Raw genomic sequence first — 19,822 nt, forward strand, 5'->3', positions numbered from 1 at the left:
AAACCACTTAAGGATGGAAGGGTTTGTTTTAGGTTGTAGTTCATCATGACAGGGGAGGTATGGCAGCAAGAACAGGTTGGTGACAGTGTCCTCAGACATGAAACAGATTGGTGAGTGCTTGTGTTCAGCTCACTTTCTCCTTTTTCTACAGTTTGGGTCTCCAACCCATGGAGTGTGTCTTTTCTGTTGCTCTGATAAGACACCATGACCAAGGCAACTTATAGAAGAGACAGTTTATTTGGGACTTAAGATTTCAGAGTCCATGACCATCATGGCAGGGGAGCATGGCGGCAGGCAGATGGGGCTCTGGAGCAGTAGTAGCTGAGAGCTTACATCTTGATCCACGAGGAGGCCTTTGCCTCTTTCTCTTTAGAAGGAGAGCACTGGGAATTGAATGAGTCTTTTGAAACTTCAAAACCCACAGCTAGTGACACTCCCTCATCCAACAAGGTTACACCTCCTAATCCTTCCCAAACAGTTCCACCAGCTGGGAACCATGTATTCAAATATATGAGTCTCTGGGGACCATTCTCATTCAAAACCACCACATAATGGTGCACTCTTCTTATGTTGGATGACTTTTCCCACTTCAGTTTAATCTAATCTAAATATTCACTCACAGTCATGCCCAGAGATTTCTTTCCATAATGATTATAAATCCTGCCAAGTTGCCAATCAAGATTAACTATCATAGTGTACAAAATACTTTCTTTGATAGATGTTCAGAAGAATAGATTTACAGTGATTGTTACTTGGTCATTTCAAAACAGTTACTTGGTGGGTTCTGGAGTGTGGCTCAGTGTACTTAGCTAGCATGTGGGAGGCCTAGGGTTCCATACCTAGCATCGTGGGGGACAAAAAAAGATATTTGAAATGTCTGTCTGAAATCTAAGATGGAAGGCATGCCATAGTGACTTTATTTCTTAGACACAGTAATATTTAGGAACTTCATTAATACAAACTTTTTTAAAAGTATCACTTTTTAATTTTGTGTATCTGTATACATGTTTACCACAGTGCGTGCGCGCGCGCGCGCGCGCGCGCGCGCGCGCGTGTGTGTGTGTGTGTGTGTGTGTGTGTGTGTGTGTGTGTGTGTGTGTACACACACGTTGACCATAGTGCATATGTGGAGGGCAGAGGACAGCTTGAGGGAACTGGTTCTTTCTTTCTCCCATGTGGGTTGCAAGGATCCAGCTTGGGTCTCAGGCTTGGTGGCAAGTGCCTTTACCTGCTCAGCATCTTTCTAGACTTCACTCTACTTCTCTACCTCCTTTAACATATAAACTACAATTGTCAAGTAATCATTCTGGTGAAAATCTTAGCCCTTGGATCATAGTTATTCACAATTGGAAATTCTGAAAACTGAATTGATTTTTTTTCAGCCTTGACTCTTAAAACACTGAAACATAATATGGGTTACTTTGGGGATAGCCAATCTAGAAAGTTACATAATATTTGTGGGTTTTGTCTGTTTCTATTTTTCCCTTTTTTTTTTTTTTTTTAATATGTATCCCTGTAACCACATAGACCAAACTGTCATCAAATTTGTAAGGATTCTTTTGCCCCTGCCTTCCAGGTGCTCGGATTCAGGCATATACCACCATCCTAGGATGCATAGATAATTCTTAAATTTAAACTACTTTTACACTAAATTTAAGATCACTTAAAAAAAAAGTCCCTAAAAATTTTGAATTGTTAAAGACGTTATGTTCTCTGTAAAGAATGAAATAATCAGAAAGGCAACTGGTAATCTATGAAGTTAACTTTATTATTTGAATTTCAGGTGCTGTTATTTATCTCTCATAGAATACAATTTATGATAAAAACTTCAATTTGGATTGAAGTCTTTCTATGTATGCAGTAACCAAATTGCAGTTTTACCTAATGACCATTTTTGGAAATCATTTGGTGGTATCTTTTGTGAAAGGGAGTCCTTTACAAATAAGGATCTGTAGTTTATATGAGGTGTCCGTGTTAATTGTGCTAGCTTGAAAAGTTTTGCATTCGAACCTCTGAAGATCGGAAGTGAGATTTGGGTAGCCTTTTAAGTATTTGATTATGTAGTAGGTAATTATGAAAAAATTTTTTTATATTAAAGTGGTAAAAAACCAAGTCAAATATAATTGTGTTGTTCCATATATGAAAGAATTAAAAAGTAGAAGTGTAACTTGAAAAATTTATTACTAAAGTGTGTGCATGTTTAGGTGAGAGGACAGTTTTGAGGAGATGGTCTTTTCCTTTTGCCTTAAGTAAGTTTTAGGGATCAAACTTGGGTTCTCGGGTTTGCACAGCAAGTATATTTTCCTGCTGCGGCATCTTACTGGACCAGAAAGTATGGCTAATATATGCATTTATATACGTATGCACCTCTGGGTTTTATATATTCACGTTCCTTTTTCCTTGCCATATTGAGGATTGACCCAGGGCCTGAGATACGCTAGGCAAATGCTCTGCCATTCAGTTTGTGTTAATATACAAAGGGTTCTGAATGAAGACGGAAAAGAAAGCAAGAACAATAGAGGGGTTTTTCCAAATCTTTTGTTGTGGTTTGTTTTGTTTTTTCAAGACAAGGATTTTTTTTTTTTTTTTTTTTGTAGTCCTAGCTGTCCTGTAGCTCAGCTTTGTAGACCAGGTTGGCCTCGAACTCACAGAGATCCGCCTGCCTCTGCCTCCGAGTGCTGGGGTTAAAGGTATACTCTACCACTGCTGGGCTCCAAATCTTTTTTTTAAAGGTGTATTTTTGTTTTTTGTGTGTGGTGTTTTGCCTCCATGTATGTCTGTGTATCATATGTCTGTAGTGCCCACAAAGGTCAGAAATCTCTCTGATGCTGGATCCCCTGGCACTGGAGTTAAGAAATGCTTGTGAGCCACCATGTGGGTGCTGGGAATCGAACCCAGGTCCCTTGGAAAGAGCATCCAGTGCTCTTAACTATTGATCCCTCTCTCCAGCCACAAGTCTTTTATTTGTGGTTTTCAGATTAGCTATGAATGTGTCTAGGTATAATTTTCTTTGAACTAATCTTGTAAATTGTAATTTAAAAAACAAATTTAGGGATAGGAAGTAATAGCACTAAAATGTAATTTTGTGAATGTCTTCAGAAGTTATGAAATATTAGAGTAGAATATTTGGTAAGTAGATTAGTTTAAAACCAAGTTGATAGGTGTTATACTGCAGAGAGAGATATTTGTAAATCAAATTTAGGACGTAAGAAAGTAAATTGGAGTCTATTACCTGCTCATCAAATTTTAAGCTTATGCATTTAACTGTTTTTGCTTATTCTTTCTCAAGGTATTTGAAAGCAAAGTGGCTGAGATTACTCATACATGTTTTCTGTTGCAGAAATAACATTCCAGCTAATTTTACCAGGAGTGGAAATAAACTAAGTCATCAGAAAGATACTCGTCAGGCAACTTTTCTTTTCAGAAGAGGCCTGAAGGTATAAAAAGCCCTGGTTGTGCTTCCTTTATCACAGTGGATCTTTAGTGACCATAGGCGTGGCCTGTGGTTGAGAGGGAGAGTAAGTGTCAGTGTGAAAATGAGACGTTAGGTCAGTTCTTCCTGCTAACGTATGGTTTTTCTATTTCCTGTCTTTTTCTTGCTTGTGTAGTGGCATCTTACTATAATAATCCAGGGACCCCAACAGAGGGTGTTGCTAGTATGGAACAGACCCTTTCTGGGCTGAGGCTCATCCTCAACCTGGGTTGTAAAGTACATTGTGTAGGATAGTCGATTGGCCTTAAGACTGTTTTCGATGAGATCTGCTGGGGGTTTTGTTGTTTTTTTTCCTTTTAGGTTCAGACTCAGTTGAACACGGAGCAGCTGCTAGATGATGTGGTAGCAAAGAGAACTCGTCAGTAAGTTTCACCTTGTTTTTTTAAGATGTTGTTTCTAAACTCACAAGATTGCCATCTGTCCCAGTGTGCAAGAAATTAATGAAACCCAAAATGAAATTCTTCCTGCAATAGGTAAATGGAACCCAAGACCTCACAGGTGCTAGATAATCGCTTCTTTAGTCCCCAGACAGTTCAGGTTTTCAGAGGTCTGTTTAGTACTGAGTTACTAAACTAACTCTTCACCATTTATTTGATTTAAATGGTATAGATTTTCCTTCTTTCTCCTTCCTTTCTTCCACTCTCCCCCCTCTTTTTCTTTCTCTGCACCTTCTTTTATACAAATGAACCTGTTTAGAGAATGACTATAATAAAATCCCATGGAGCTTTTAGAAAATTTATAAAACTTAAAAACAGAATTTTTTTCTTCCTGATATCCTATAAAAGTCTTTTTTTTTTTTTTTTTTTTTTTTGGTTTTTCTGAGACAGGGTTTCTTTGTGTAGCTTTGCGCCTTTCCTGGAACTCACTTGGTAGCCCAGGCTGGCCTCGAACTCACAGAGATCCGCCTGGCTCTGCCTCCCGAGTGCTGGGATTAAAGGCGTGCGCCACCAACGCCCGGCCTGTAAAAGTCTTTTAAAAGTCAGTTTCCGTCCATTATTCTTCCCAAGTGTGACTTGTATAGTGCTGTTATCATTTAAACACTTCTATTTCTTTTTTTAAGATTTATTTTTATGTGCATTGGTGTTTTGCCTGCATGTACATCTATGTGAGGATGCCAGATCCCCTAGAACTGGATTACAGACACTTGTGAGCTGCTGTGTGGGTGTTGGGAGTTGAACCCAGGTCCTCTAGAAGAGTAGCCAGTGCTCTTAACCACTAAGCCATCTCTCCAGCCCCTGAATTTGGGATTTTTTTTTTAAGCAGTTATTTTTTGAAAAATAAAATGTAAAGGTGTTCGTGGTCCAGATGTAATGATAAATACAGTGGAATATCATTTAGCACAAAAGACATGAACCAAAAACTACAGGAAGAAATTAATAATCATAGCCTGTGTGTACTTCAATGGACATTTATGTAATAGTGATATTATGTACTGTTTGTTCTTGCTGGGAGAGGGTCTCCTGTGACTGTGCATCTGACTTTAGCCTTGAACTCCTGATCTTCCTGTCTCCACCACTCAAGTGCTGCAAGGTGTGTGCCAGTGTGCCTGGCACTAGTTATCTGTTTGGAGCTTTGAGAATGAAACATAGATAAAGCAAAAGATAGTTAATTTGGGGGAAATATAATGGAAGTGTGCCAGAGTTTGGCTAATATAAATAAGTATACAGATAGAGCTGACATTGTAGCATTCAGCTGTAATCCCAGGGTTTAGAAGGCTGACACAGGAAGATTCCCAAGTTCAAGACCAGCCTAGGCTACATAGTGAGACCCAGTGATGGTGAGGAGGAGGAGTGGGGAATTCAAGGTGGGAGAGAAGGTAGAAAGAAGTAGAGAGGCTATTTAACTTCTATACAAGCAGACAGAATTTAGATGCCATTGGAAGAACTGGAGTTGTCAATTCCAGTGACAAGTAAAATGGAAAATACAAGTATGAAAATAGCAAGAAGACCTTGTTCCAGCTTGGGAAGTTTTTTTGTTTTGTTTTTGTTTTTGTCTAGGAAGAACTTTTTACATAAACATCTTGTTTAATGAACTAAAAGTAGCCAGCAGTCAATGAAAATAGGAAAGGTCAGAAATTCTACCTCTGGATTAGAAATGGTGAGCAGGAGCCTGGGATGAGAGACTGCCCAGTTTCATTAGACGCTCCTCTGCATTTAATTTTTAAAAATGTCTATATAGTCATTACATTGAAAAATATCTAACAAATTCAGGTTTGCAGTTCTTACACCTGATTAGATTCTGGTGGGATTCAGCATCTGTGTGCGTGCATGGGGTGTGTGTGTGTGTGTTTAATCAAAAAATGAATGGCTGCTTTGAAAATGTATAGTTTAGAACTGAGAGTTTATCTTGGTAGTGGAACACTTGGTTGGTACAAGAAGACAAATGGGCAGAGAGGCAAAATAAATATCATTCAGTGGAATACACTGTAAGATTTATAAGCTTCCATTTTAAGAAAAAATTTTAAACCTAGGTGGCGTACTTCCACCACAAATGGAGGAATATTGACTGTGTCCATTGACAACCCTGGAGCTGTACAGTGCCCCGTGTAAGTCTTTTTCTTCTTCCCTTTTTTTCCCCTTCAGAAATTGTAACCTCTTGATATATAATAGGAAAATGAAAGGTACTGGACTTGTGCTCAGAGTATACTGTTTAAATCAGGATAAAATGAGATGCAAAGATAAAGAATATTTGTGACACTAATCAAGCCTTTAGTCCCAACACTTAGGAGGCTAAGACAAGAGGATTGTCATGAATTCTAAGACCAGGTTTAGATACATAGTGAGTTCAAGGTTATTGTGGGCTAACCGTTTCACTATATATATTCCCTAAAAACCATAGGTTAATTTAATTTAAGGACGACAACTTAGAAATCGCCAATCATTTGAGTTGTTAAAGTGTGTAGATAGGGCTGGAGAGATGACTTGCTATTTTTGCGTAAGATCTGAGTTCGGTTCCCAGCACCCACAGGCAGATCACCTGGTCACTGCCCATGTGCTGCATATGTGTACATGGAGGCAAACATTCACACACATAAAATGGAAAAAAACTTTTTAAAAAATGTAGTTATACCTGGAAGGGTATTCTATGAACAGTACACATTTTGGTAATTAGAGTAGTCGTCCTTCAAGAGCCGGCACTTTATTTTCACTGTTTGAGAGCATAATAGAATAGCCGTACTTTACTTGAACATGTGTAAAGAAATTCTGAGTACTTTTATCTGGTAAACTAATTAAAACTTCCTTTTTCTTTGCTAGAGCTCAGAAACCACGACTAACTCGTACTGCTGTACCCTCATTCTTGACAAAAAGAGAGCAGTCTGATGTTAAGAAGGTTCCAAAAGGCGTCCCTCTACAGTTTGACATAAATAGTGTAGGAAAACAGGTAACAAAACAAAACAAAGCAAAACTTTTTTTTCTTGTATTTCTTTGGACCACTCACTGATAGCCTTCTGATTACCAAAAACATTTTACAGCAAATTAAAGAGGGTGGCCTAGCCTCTTCCCCAATCTCTAGGCAACTGCTAATCTGATTATTTTTGTCTCATAGATTGCCTGCTTTGACATTTCATTTAAATCGGATCTTGTGATACGTGATCTTGTTATTGACTTCTTACACATCCGTAGTTTATTTAAAGTTTCATTCCATATTAGCATTTTCTTTTATTATTTGAATAGTGTTCATCACATATACATGCCACATATTATGTATTCTTTAATTAGCTGGAAGTTTTTATGTTCTTTGGCTACTATAAATCTTTTTTTTTCCCGTCTTTGTTAGCATGTTTTCATTTATTTATATATTTTTGGTAGATGCCAATGGATATATTTGATAGATTTTTAGTAGACTGTGTGCTAACTCCACATTTAACCTTTTTAGGAACTACCAAGAGAGGTGGCTGTGTTCTTTTATATTCCTACAGCATATATGAAGTTTCTAAACTTCTCCACATTCCTGTCACTGTTATCATTTGTCACTTTGAGTATAGTGACGAGTGAATATAAAGTGATAACTCACTGGTTTTGACAGGTTTTGTGTTATTGTATTCTTTGATAGAGCAATGACTCCATGGTTAAGAGCACTGACTGCTCTCCTGTAGGTCCTGAGTTCAATTCCCAGCACCCACATGGCCTCTTACCACCATTTATAATGGGGTCCTATGCCTTCTTTTGGTGTGCATATGTACATGCAAACAAAGTGCCCACAAACATAAAATACATAAATAAATCTTGCAAAAGATAAAAAATAAAAACACCTTGGTTGATCAGTTACTTTTTGAAAAAATTACTGAACTGTATAGTCAATCTGTGGATTCTTTAGGGTTTTTTATATAAATACTTGTTCATTCTCTAAATTCTCTTCCAGTGTTTAAAGCCTTGGTGTGTGTGTGTGTTTTATTATAATGGCTAGCACATTGACTGCAGTGTTGGATAGGCATTGTAAGGCTAGTGTGCTTACCATGCTCCAAGCCCGAGGAAGAACGTTGACAGTCTGACCACGGGTGTAGTGTGTCAGCCCTCGTTACACACCTTCACAGCCAAGCTTGCCCGCTTCTCCGAGTTTGAACTCAGAGTACAGCTTTGCCTTCCCCTTTCTTTTGTTTCTCCAGAAACTGGCCAGCCCTAGGCATGCTTGTCCTGACACTCTGCTCTGAAAACACCCCACTCCTCTTCTAATCTCTTTTCACGTCTGCATCGCTGACTTCCCATTCCCTTCTCTGCCAGAGGCTGGGGATTACAGCTTGCCTGCCTGTAGTGTTTCCCACTCTGAGAAAGTAGATCTCCAGTTAAAAAATACAGATATAGATATGTATGTGTATCTTTCTATATACGTATATGTGTACATATAGATAGATACACATACAGATACATGTCTATAGATATATATTGTATATATCTACACACGTATATAAAATACTGTTGGCCTTAAGTTTGTTGTAGATGCTCTTTATCAAATTGAGGGAACTCCCATCTTACTAATTTGCTGAGAGCTTTTATCATGAATTTACATTGAATTTCATCATGTGCTTTTTTGGAAAACAATTTGACAGAAATAAGGTCCTGGTATTTAAGGTTAGAAGTATCAGGGAAAACTTGGTTTTGTTTAATGAGAGAGTACATGATTATCATATGCAAAGTCCTTGGTATAGTCTCTAATACCAGATGTGGAAAAGAAGAGACAAATGTGTTCCAGTTTATTTTGATCTTTTTCTTAATTTCTTTTCTGTCTGGAAGCATGTTGTTAGTTGTTACTCAAACCAGAGTTTTATTTGAATTTTTGTAGGGCACTCAGTTAAAAACTTTGTTCTGAAATACTCAGTAGTTCTATTATTTTTTTAAGTCACAGTCTCATACTATAGCCTGGCTGGCTTTATACATGATTTTCTTCCTGCCTCAGCCTCTTGGGATATTAAGAGTAGGCCATCATTTCTGGATAAAATAACATTTTTATTGTTTGTTGTTTTTTGAGACAGAGTCCCACTGTATATCCTTGGCTAGCCTGGAATTTGGTGTAGATCAGGCTGGCTTCAGATTCATAGATCCACCTGCCTTTGCTTTCTGAGTGCTGGAATCAAAGGTGTGTGCCAACACCAGTTGAAGTAACTCTTTAGCAAAGGCATCACCAGAATTTGTAACAGTGTTTGCAGAGCCCCAAATTAATTCACTTAGCAGTGTCTTGGATGTATGTTATAGACCATAGAAATAGTAGTATGTGTGTGTTTATATAGTATGTAATGTAGGCACTATAGTGATGGGAAGATAAGGATTCTTGGCCTACCTAGTTTAAGTTCTATATGCCTTATTTTTGTTAGAATTAAATTATACACACAATTCAAGATGCTAAGTATTGCCATTACTAATTACTATTAATGTTTAAATCACATATAAAGGAAATGGTTTTTTCTGTCAAGTTAATTTTTCCCTTCTTTTCTGTAGACAGGGATGACTTTGAATGAACGATTTGGAATACTGAAAGAGCAAAGAGCCAGTCTTACATTCAACAAAGGAGGAAGCCGATTTGTAACTGTGGGATAGATCCACATCAAAGGAACTCTTAAGTGTTGACTGTTTGAAAAGTTGAATTGCTTGAAGAGTTCATCAGAGAAGTTCAAGAAACTTTACTTCAGAATATTCACAAGCCTAAATAACTTTATTTTTGAAGGTTTTTTTTTAATGTATAAATAATGCCCTGAAAGAATAACAGGGAATATACCTATCTGTTCATAAAGATTTCATGGTTGGCCCAAACAAAGCAATTCTTTATTGACTTCTTAGATTCCTCGTGAAGCAGAAGGAAGACAGAAAGATAGACCTTGGTTATTTTTATGAGTGTGCTGTGTAGGACCTCATCACTGTCGTCAGTTTTTAGACTTTGCCGTGGTTAGACTTGAGGAATCAGAGTGCCCTGTGTTGCTGTCACTTCCCGCTCGTGTGCTGGGGTAGTGAGTACAGTTGCCGTTGTCATGAGTGGGGTTTTTAAACGGGGAGAATTTCAGGTCTGCCTCTTAAGATGTATGGAGATATTTAGAACTTGGCTCATTTTTCCGTTATTGTTAGATATTAACCCCCAGAGTTCTAAGCATTTAGTATTGAACTTTTAATAAGAATGTGGCTCTCAGGATTAGTCTCAGATCACAATGTGTCAGGGCTGGGAACGCTTATTAACAAAGTTATCTGACAGGGCCTTGCAGGAGATGCCTGATAGAAACCCCGATAGTTTGTCTAATTTAGTAAATGCAGAAGACACGAAAGGCAGTAGCGATCGAAGGATCGGAAGCAGTAAAAACATAAAAACCTGGGTCATAGTTACACTCTGGATTCTAGTGTCGTCTTGAGTCCACTGTCCATAGGCTCTTCTATACGTGATGCTTACAAGAATTTCACTTTTTGAAATGAATTGACTCTGTGGGTATTTTGACAGTACACTTACTAGACATAAAGTCCTATGCTTCATAGTCAAAAGATTTTAGGCTTGTTAAGTTCAATAATTTACAATTCCCCACACAAAAGTCTACTTGTATATGTCACAAAGAGAGAAAAAAAAGAAAAATTATACTGAAGTTATACTTGACTGTACATGATCACTGTATCTTGTATCACTCAAAGTTGAGGCATTCTAGAGAGAAAGAGTTTTTCTCTTACTCTGGAGATCTGTTGTGCCAAGATAGTACAGAGAATCCTCACGTAGTTGTACATCATAAACTACAGTAAAATGCCAAAATGCAGCAACATATTCCAACTACGGGTTATCGAGAAGTCACTTTGAAGCTTAACCTTTTGTTTGCTATGATTTCAAATCTTTGAATATTTAAGTATCTCTGCTGTTCATTTTTCCTGTAAAACTGAGACAAAGTACTCTGCTTTCTGCCCGTCTTCATTGCATCCTAGACTTCGTTGTCTTTGATGCTCCTTGAGTTTCTTATTGGCTTATGCTAGTCATGGGAAAATCAGCAACAATTTTGTGCGTATACCAAAGATCTAAATCTGATCCTCAGTGTCGGTTATTGCCAGTACTTCTACTTGATAAGGGAATTTTGGAAGCCAATCACAGAATTTGAAAATAAACTCTAGTTTTTCCTTAGCTGTGATGTTTTTCATTGAGGCCAAGGATTCATAAAACATTTTGCCAATATGAATATTTATATTTGGTTCAGGAACAAAACATTTTAGAGTGGTTTGCTTGTAGCTTATTTTAAAGCAAAGGAAAAACAACTGAGTGTGAACACTATCTTTGGAACAATTTGTGAAAATACAGTATAAAAGTCTTTGTTTCCTGTTGTTTTAAATATTCTTATACAGAGGTTTTTAGTAGTTCCGTTTTTGGAAAATCTTAAAAATTGCCCAAATGTTGACACTAAGTACATTGGAAAACAGTATCTTTGGTATAGTAAATGTTTGCTCTTCATTCATCTGTTTTTTCTTTCAAAGTAAATTTTGCCTTTGATACAACTAAGTTAAAACTCTTGTGTGCTAACATATTGTATATAAACAAAACAATATGCTTTGTTGGAGGAAAATTTCCTTTCTTGGAATGTGGTTGTAGTCATCCTTGTTCAGTTTTTGAAGCCTTTTTTTTTTTTTTTAATTTAAACAGGGTGCAACTTAAAATTTCCTTTGCATCAAGGTGTATGCAAAACATTGATGCAGTGCATCACAAAATGAAAGTTTGTATTTAATGAGGAGGTGCTTTACACTGTACTTTTTGGTGTTTTTTGGAAAAGTTACATTAGATTTATTCTGAAGCTGTTCATTTTTGACAAATAAAATGTAACAGGTTTCACATGAGTTATTCTGAGCTATAAAGATTTGAGTTGTGGTTTTTAGATTGTTCTGTTACAAAGCATTTTGTAGTGATTATATTTATGATTTCTAGGATTTGAAGTTAAGTCTACACTCTTGGTGTTCTTCTAACTGCCTTTGGACCATTTCATGCATAGGTAACATGAGGTTCCAGCATAAGGTAACTGAGAGGAATTAAAGATAATCAAGTTGTTTGCAGCATAGAGCACAAAACTAGATGAGCCTTTAGAGATCATCTGTTTTAGGCCCCCTTCCCCCCCCTTTTTTTTTTTACATCTCAGCAGAATGAGAACCAACATTTTCTAAGACATAAATGTAGCGGTCATGTTTTGAGCCTCACATCTTACAATTCTCAGTGGACAATAAACTACTTCCCACATAGACGACAGTAGTTTTGTGGTATTTAACTTGTGAGATATCTAAGAATAGCCCTGTCTCAGCATTTGTGGCATGTTCAGTAAATCTGTTCTTCCAGTGAGAATTCCTACTTTATTACTTTGATATTGAAGTTACTGAAGCTCATTAGGAAAGGCCAGTGTTCCCAGTATGTAACAGGAAGAAGATTGCTAATCCCAGGCTCCATCTCAAAAAAACACATACACGTGAATTTTTAAACACACAAGTTTGTCATTTTATTAATATCAAATTATAAAATGCTTTATATTTAAAAGACATACAAGAATTGTTCTCAGTTGTTTAGTTTTGTTAGAGGTGTGCATAATATGTTGCTGTCTAATTAATTCACATGGTATGTGCAATTTGGAGGTACTTAAGAGATTAGGCAAAGAAAATAGTTTACTCGTCACTACAAAGAATTCCATATATTCCACATGCAGGTAATATTAAAGCAAAAAAGAACTTCCTCCTTCCTGAGCAGTAGCTTCCCCATTTAATTGGAATGATTTATTTTGCCACTACTAAGTCTCAGTTGAAGATGGTTCTGTTTGGAGCTTGAGGTTTGGGTGAGGGTGGTATTACAGTCAGTCTCTGTCTCCTCCTTCCACTCCCCTTTCTTCTCTCCTCCATCTCCTCCTTCCTCTCCAGGCTGTGCATCACATTGTTATGCTGCAGATTTCCAAATACTGAGTTTACAGGTGTGCCCACTTTTGTCCCATTTCAAAAACTGGTTTATGTGTTTGTGCCTGTGTGTATGTGTATGCACTGTGTGATGGTGCCATGGAAGCCAGATGAGGGTGTTAGATCCCATGGGACTGGAATTAGAAAGGGCTGTGAGCAGCTTGATGTAAGTAGTGGGAATGGAACCTGTATCCTCTTCAAGAGCAGTGAATACTCTTAACCATCTCTCCAGCCCCTTTGACATTTCAAGATGGATACTTCAGTAAACACCAAGCATTTGTGAAAAAAATTTTGGATACTGTAGACCACTAAGAGATGTAAAGATCTGCTTGGAAATTGTAGACTTCTAAGTATACTCACATGAGGTATACTAATATATACTAAAGATGAATAGGAAGCTATTTACCTAGTGTGTGTGGCCATTAATGTCTACTTTCCTCCTTTTCCATTTCCTTGAATGAGAAGAAAACAGTATGAAACTTTGTTGTGTAATTCTTTTAATCCTTATTAAAGGAATCAAAGGCAGGTGTGATGTGCACACCTGTGGTTCCAGTACTTGGGAGACAGAGGCAGTAAGATTGTTGTGTTCCAATCTGCATAGTGAGTTCCAGGCCAGGCAGAACCAGACCTGTCTCAGGAAAACCAAAACTAAAAGCAGTGACCAAACATTGTTGAGTATTCAATACCAAGTCCGTTTCTTAAATTTAAAGAGGATGTAGTACACCAAAATCTTAAACTTTAGGAGTACCCAAATGAATTTTTAATGACTTTTTCAACGTTCGCGACATTTGCCTGTAGTATTGAATGAGTTAAGTTTTAGCCTATAAAGTAAACAGGAAGAAGGGGAGTCTGCAGCTCCTAAGACTGAAAAACCCACACTGCCTTTGTGTTCAGCTTCTCCTCAGGATGGTCGTCAAACACAGTGGTTAATTTCTATTTCCCTTTGGAGCTCCTTAATTCTTCACTAATGTTATTACAAACGCGCCACAAACACTTCCTTTCTTATAACCTGTAGCAAGGTATCTGTGAAGATCGAGGAGCTGGGTTTGATAGTGTATGTCTGTCATGTCAGCACTCAGAAAGCTGAGGCAGGAAAATCAAGTTTGAAGTCAGCCTGAGCTACATAGATACTTAGATTTTTAAAAAATTGAGGGAATCAAGAATTCTACACATTTTGCATTTACTTCATAGTTGAAACCCCAAGTCTTTACACATCTCAAATGTATCCTTGATCTCACATCCATTAACAACTTAAAAAGAAACATTTTTTTGTGTGTGTATATGTATGTGTACACATACATACACACACACACACTATGTACATGCCTGGTCCTTGGCGAAGTCAGAAGAGGACGTTGGATTTCCTGCAACTAGATTTGTAAGCCACCATGTGGGAGCTTAGATGGAACCCAGATTCTCTGCCAGAGCAACAAGTTGTAACCAGTGAACCAACAGTGCAGTTTTTATTTAATTTTACATATTGTGCGTGGTTTTCACATGTGCACGTGTGTTTGTGTCTCACATGCACATGTATCAGCACATGTGGAAATCAGAAGATAGCTTGCTTTCTGAAGTCTCTTCTTGGCTCCCACCACATGGCTGCTGGGGAGCAAATTCAGGTTGTCAGGTTTGGCGGTAGGAACCATTGCCGCCGCCGCCGCCGCCGCCACCGCGCGCGTGCCCCCCCCCCCAACTATCGCACTCTTGTCCGATACAGGATTTAAATTCCTGTACTCTAGTAATTCCCTGCTTTCATTAGTTCTATTCATTAGTTGCTTGATTGAGGCAGGACCCTGTTCTGAAAAATTCTAATTTCCCCCTCGACATTCTGGTGTTAATACATTATCTACTTCTCATGCTTTCCACACTTCCTTGTTACTGTTCATATGGTCAGCCCTCCCAAAATTCCCTGGGATATGGGAAGTTGGTATAGCCTCAAGTTTAATGACTTCAAATCAAGTCAGAGTGGCCTCAGTTTAACACATCTGGTCAGTTCAGGACTAGCATAGTATGTTGGGATTGCAGTGGAGTGTGCATGTCCATAAGACAGAGGTCATATTACTAAGAACTTGTCAAAATTCATGCAAGTTTAAATGGCAGGAGTGCATTTGGGAAGGTACATCTGGCAATTGTGTAGGCTTGTATCGAGTTTATATGTGATGTGTGTGTGGGCACACACACAGGTCAGAGAATAGTTCTCACCTTCCACCTTGGGTCTGTGGATTAAACTCAAGTTGTGTGTCAAGCTCCCCCCCACACACACACACACACACTGAGCCATCTTTCCAGTCCAGCTTAATCTTTTGTATTTTTCAAGACAGGTATCCCTTTGTATCTGGGCTGGCCTGGATCCTCCTGCCTCAACCTCTCCAGTACCAGGATTACAAGCATGTGCTACCATGCCTGGCTAGCTTATTACTTTCAAAGAATAACCATTTCAGAAAGACCAGAAAACACATACATTGGATAAGCACTACTTGACAAAGACTACACATTGCTTGCCATGCAGTGACCCATTAATAGACAATAATTTATTGTAGGGACTAGTTGCAAAAGAAACTAGTATGTCACATTGTGAAGAGCCGGACATGGTATCAGGTATCAAATACTTGCTTTGTATTCTCAGGGCTCAGAAGGCCAAGGCCAACCTGGGCTACATTGGGACACTTATCTCAAAAAAAAAAAAAAAGTTCATAGAGCAGTTCTCTTGAGCAGCCCTTACTAATCAACTTTATTATTGAAACATTTTTACAACTTGAACTTAGATACTCAGGAAAGTGCTTATCTGGGCTTCCTGAAGTTGGGCCTTGAATGATGAGTAACTTCTCACACCTCTTATTTTCTTTCATGCTCTGCGGTGGAGTTTCTCATTTTTGTATTAATACTCTTACATGCATAAAGATCATACCTGAATACTTGTTTACTCATCTTCTGTTATGGACTTTGGCTCCCTCTGTCATCCCTTCCTACTTCATAATTCTCCAGGTTTAGTTCAAAACCTCTTTCATCCTTCAGAGATTGCTGTGAACTCTAGTAGATAATTCTCCCTTCTTCATGGTCAGCCTTTACTATTGTCTTTCTGTAACTGGCCTCCTTGGATTCCGCACGATTAGATAATTCCTTAGGAAAGAGACTTTCTCTGACAGCCCTTAGTATTTTCCACAGCAAATTAAAGTTAATGGTAAGTGAAATTTATGTCACATGTTAGGAATGGTTTGAGTTTAAAACAGATTTGGGGAAATAAGATAGAGTGCTATATTAGGGGTGTCTAACTCATTTGAGTGGTATTTTCACTACTTGAATGGTTTCAGTTTTGGTCTTTCGGTTCTAAACTTAATCCCTACATTTATATTATAGTCAGAGTGTTTTGTCTTTCTCAATTTTGGTTGCAGACTTGAATTTTAGACTTAAATATTCTTCGTTCTGCACTGGTCAGTGATAAAATCTGCACTAACAGCCACACTATTAAGATGCTTGTTTTCGTTAAGAGCTCTTTCATTAAAAAGTAGAATCTAAAATACCTAACAATTTCAACAAGAATTAGGGACTTTGTAGCCGAATCTTCGCACACAGCAGTCTTCCTCCTCAATAATATATATCTAATTCGTATATCCACCAGTCATCTGGCGGTACGGTGACAAGTTGAGGGACAATTTCGGGCACATCCCATGGAGTCTCCTCTAACTGCCCAAGTTTCTGGCAGCGACCGTGCTAAGAATCTTTGCTGCTCAATGTCACCACCGCTTGAGGGAGGAAGACGGGGTGCCGCGGAGCGTTGTTAAAGATGGTTTTTGCGCCTTCCTTTTGGAATTCCGCTGGGAGCCCAGGCAGAGGGCTGTTGCAGCTCTAGCGTCCCTGAAGTTTCCCGAGAGATCCTCGGTGTGGGCGGGGCACCAGCGCGGTCCGGAGAGCCGCCCGGGGTCCGCGAGCCCCTTTCCCCGCCCACCCAGCGGTTCGGGCGGCGCATGCGCAGAGCCGGCCCGCAGAGTTGTCGGCTGGGAAATGGCGGCCGCGGGCTTGGTGGCTGTGGCAGCGGCTGCGGAGTACTCTGGCCCAGGGGCGTCCGGGGGAAACCTCTCCGGTGCTCACTGCGGGCCGAGCCCCGGCGTAGGCCCTGGTCCTGGCCCGGGCTCGTGGAGCCGCTCGGTCGACCGAGCCCTGGAGGAGGCTGCGGTCACCGGGGTGCTGAGCCTGAGCGGCCGGAAACTGAGGGAGTTTCCCCGGGGAGCGGCCAACCATGACCTGACGGACACCACCCGGGCCGGTGAGCGGGGCGCGGGCATCCCTGCCGCCCGGGACCCGCGGGGTGGGGAGGGGGCTCGTCGGGTGCCGGGGCGTGTGGCGACCGCGCCCGAGGCTCCCGGGGACCGGGGTAACGGGGGAGGCTGGCGGGACCGCGCACCGTCCCGGCCTGGCCAGACCCGGAGCCTGGGGTGCGGCGGGCGCGCAGCATCACCTCCGAAGCCGGCCAGCGGCGACTAGGGGATGATCTTTCTGGGGTCGCTGTCAGAAATCTCGCTGCCAGAGCCCCCCCGTAGACTTTTGCCCCACCCCGGCGGCTGCAGGCCCCTTTGGATCTGGGCTGCCAAAGTGACTCCGCTCTGAGCGTTGGGGAGTGTGGCAAGCACGTTCTTCCACCGTAGTCCGGGTGACGCTGGGTGCTGCATTGTCAGAGGACCCATGTCCGCGCTGGCGTTTGCCCCAGTGTGTGCGAGGCTGTGTGTGCAATGTGCACTCCGACGCTGTAACTTAATTCTCCGCCTCCCTCCGTCGGCGGACTTACCGAAAAGTACTTGTAAAAATAGCGCATCTTTCGGTGCACGTTACCTTCCGTCTCTCACTCGGACGTGCCCTCCAAGAGAACGTGAGAAGAAAAACTTCATAGGATATTGTTGTCTACCTCATCTGTATTTGCTTTTCCCTTTGAAAACATTACTTCGCCTTATATTGTTTAAGACAGGAAAGAGAATGGGAATTAAGTATTATTTGGTTTCCTTAGTTGTGGGGAACAATGTATGGTGAGTGAGGTATTCAGCATACTATAATGTGTTCCTCTTGTGTTTAAAATTTAGTTTCCGCAGGGAGTAGATTAAGAATTGAGTCTTTATGTTTTACATAAATATAAGGGGAGAGGTCCCTTACGGAGTGGTTTAAATGTTTTGTGTTTCTGTAGTTAGTGAATGTGCAATATGCATTGTGTCATCTTCATTCTGCTCAATTTTAACATCTTAAACTGAATACTTTCTTAAGCTTCTGTAGTTATCAAAGATTGGCAATCATTACATACTCATGTTGGAAAAATAAATAGACTGGGGCTGGTGAGATGGCCCAGTGGATAGAAGGACTCTTGCTGCCAAGCCTGACAGACACCCCGAGTTTGATCTCCAGAACCTAAACAGTGGGAGAACTGACTCCTTCCTGAAAGTTGTCTTCTGACTTACACACACACACACACACACACACACACACACACACACACACACACACACTGCATTAAACACTAAAAAGAAATTGAAAAAAAAAAAGATGTTAAATTTCTGCTAAAAACTATTATTTCCAAAGAAACTTTTGTTCTGCTTACTAAATCTTATTTGGGGGAGTTGTTCTTTGAATTATGATTTTTTTTTTTTTTTACTAAATGGTACAAATTTGCTAAGGTAAACATGAATTTTTATATGTGTGTTGATAGGCATCATTTAAAATTGTCATTCAGACCCCTGCCTTCTTGATTCTGCTCAGGAGAGGGCTGATTGGCAGAGTGATTTTTATACTTAGGTGAGTCATTTCAGTATTGCTACACTAAGCCTGAAGGTAAAGAAAAAGATGATTAGAGCATTCTATCTAGCTTATTATCTTATCTGCTCTCAAGTAATTCTAGGAGCAACAGTTTGAGCCATCAAGAAATAAAAGTTTTATTGACAAAGAAAACCAAACATTTCTGAGGAATAATATTTAATCTCAAGGAAAGTTTTCCTTTTTGAGCTCCGTTTTTTTAGGTATATTATCATTCATACTTTAATGTTCTAGCTACTATATTAAATCAAAGGTTTTGTTGTTGTTGGTTGACATTTTATCTGGTCAAAAGTATAAAAAAAGAGATTAAAAAGGTCACAAAGTATTTTATAACCTGTTAGACCAGATTCATTTCTAACTTCGGCAGCCCTTATAATTAGAACAAAAATAGTTTTAAACAGGCAGTTTAATGTCAGTGACATAATTTATTGAGTGTTCATTATTTGTTATTCATCCTTAGATGTTTAAACATATTGCCTTGTTAAATATATACAGCATGTGGATTAAATATGATTACACCCAGTTTCATAGGAAAAATAACTCAGAGATATTCCTACTGCTGATAGACTTTTATCTGACTGTTTCTCCGCTGTATCAAGCAGCTTCGGTGTGCAGTGAGACATTCTTCTTGTTGCAGAGAGTGAAAGCAAAGCTTAGAGATATTTAATAATATGCTCAAAGACCTGTAGCCAGAGGACAAAGGAAGAGGTGTTCTTTAGGATTGGAGGATGTTTGACATAACTCCAAAACCCATTTTTTTTTTTTTTTAGGTACTTGATGAATCCAGACTAACTATTTTTTAAATGATGTGTGTCTCGGGTGTGGGTATGTGCATATGAACATAGTGCAGGTGCTAAGGAGACCTACCAGAAGAGGGCATCAGCTCCCCTGGAGGGTGACCTACCTGATGTAGGTGCTGGGAATCAATTCAGGTCCTCTGCAAGAGCAGTATGCACACTTAACAACTGAGCCATCCCTGAAGCCTGAATTCAGACTTAAAATAGTTAAAATCTATTTTGCATAGAGTAGGTACTATAGAAAATTTAAAACCATGTAAAATTGCATAAAACTTGGCTCATAGATTCTTCTTTCATTAAGTATGGAATATCCATGGTAGAATGGCTGCTTTCTAAGAATTTACATCCTAGGAAACAGCACTTAT

General features: G+C 39.5%; 2 protein-coding genes across 29 annotated transcripts in view; both read left to right on the forward strand.

Annotated features, from left to right (window-relative positions):
- The window catches only part of Fyttd1 (forty-two-three domain containing 1), a 47,085-nt gene extending 36,014 nt beyond the window's left edge, over positions 1-11,071 (forward strand). For all 3 annotated transcript variants that reach the window (XM_042259201.2, XM_006974526.4, XM_076548748.1), the window contains exons 5-9: positions 3,341-3,437; positions 3,794-3,855; positions 5,964-6,038; positions 6,748-6,874; positions 9,427-11,071. In XM_042259201.2, coding sequence (XP_042115135.1) covers positions 3,341-3,437; positions 3,794-3,855; positions 5,964-6,038; positions 6,748-6,874; positions 9,427-9,525 — 460 coding nt within the window. In that variant the 3' untranslated portion in view covers positions 9,526-11,071. The remainder of the gene's footprint in view (positions 1-3,340; positions 3,438-3,793; positions 3,856-5,963; positions 6,039-6,747; positions 6,875-9,426) is intronic.
- Positions 11,072-16,836: 5,765 nt separating this feature from the next.
- The window catches only part of Lrch3 (leucine rich repeats and calponin homology domain containing 3), a 108,219-nt gene continuing 105,233 nt past the window's right edge, over positions 16,837-19,822 (forward strand). For 23 of the 26 annotated variants that reach the window (XM_015993370.3, XM_015993377.3, XM_042259205.2 and 20 more), the window contains exon 1: positions 16,837-17,131. In XM_015993370.3, coding sequence (XP_015848856.2) covers positions 16,870-17,131 — 262 coding nt within the window. In that variant the 5' untranslated portion in view covers positions 16,837-16,869. The remainder of the gene's footprint in view (positions 17,132-19,822) is intronic. The other 3 variants (XM_076548789.1, XM_076548786.1, XM_076548792.1) reach the window with 1 other exon arrangement.

This window comes from Peromyscus maniculatus, chromosome 12 (assembly GCF_049852395.1).
Source record: "Peromyscus maniculatus bairdii isolate BWxNUB_F1_BW_parent chromosome 12, HU_Pman_BW_mat_3.1, whole genome shotgun sequence".
Classification (NCBI taxonomy): domain Eukaryota; kingdom Metazoa; phylum Chordata; class Mammalia; order Rodentia; family Cricetidae; genus Peromyscus; species Peromyscus maniculatus.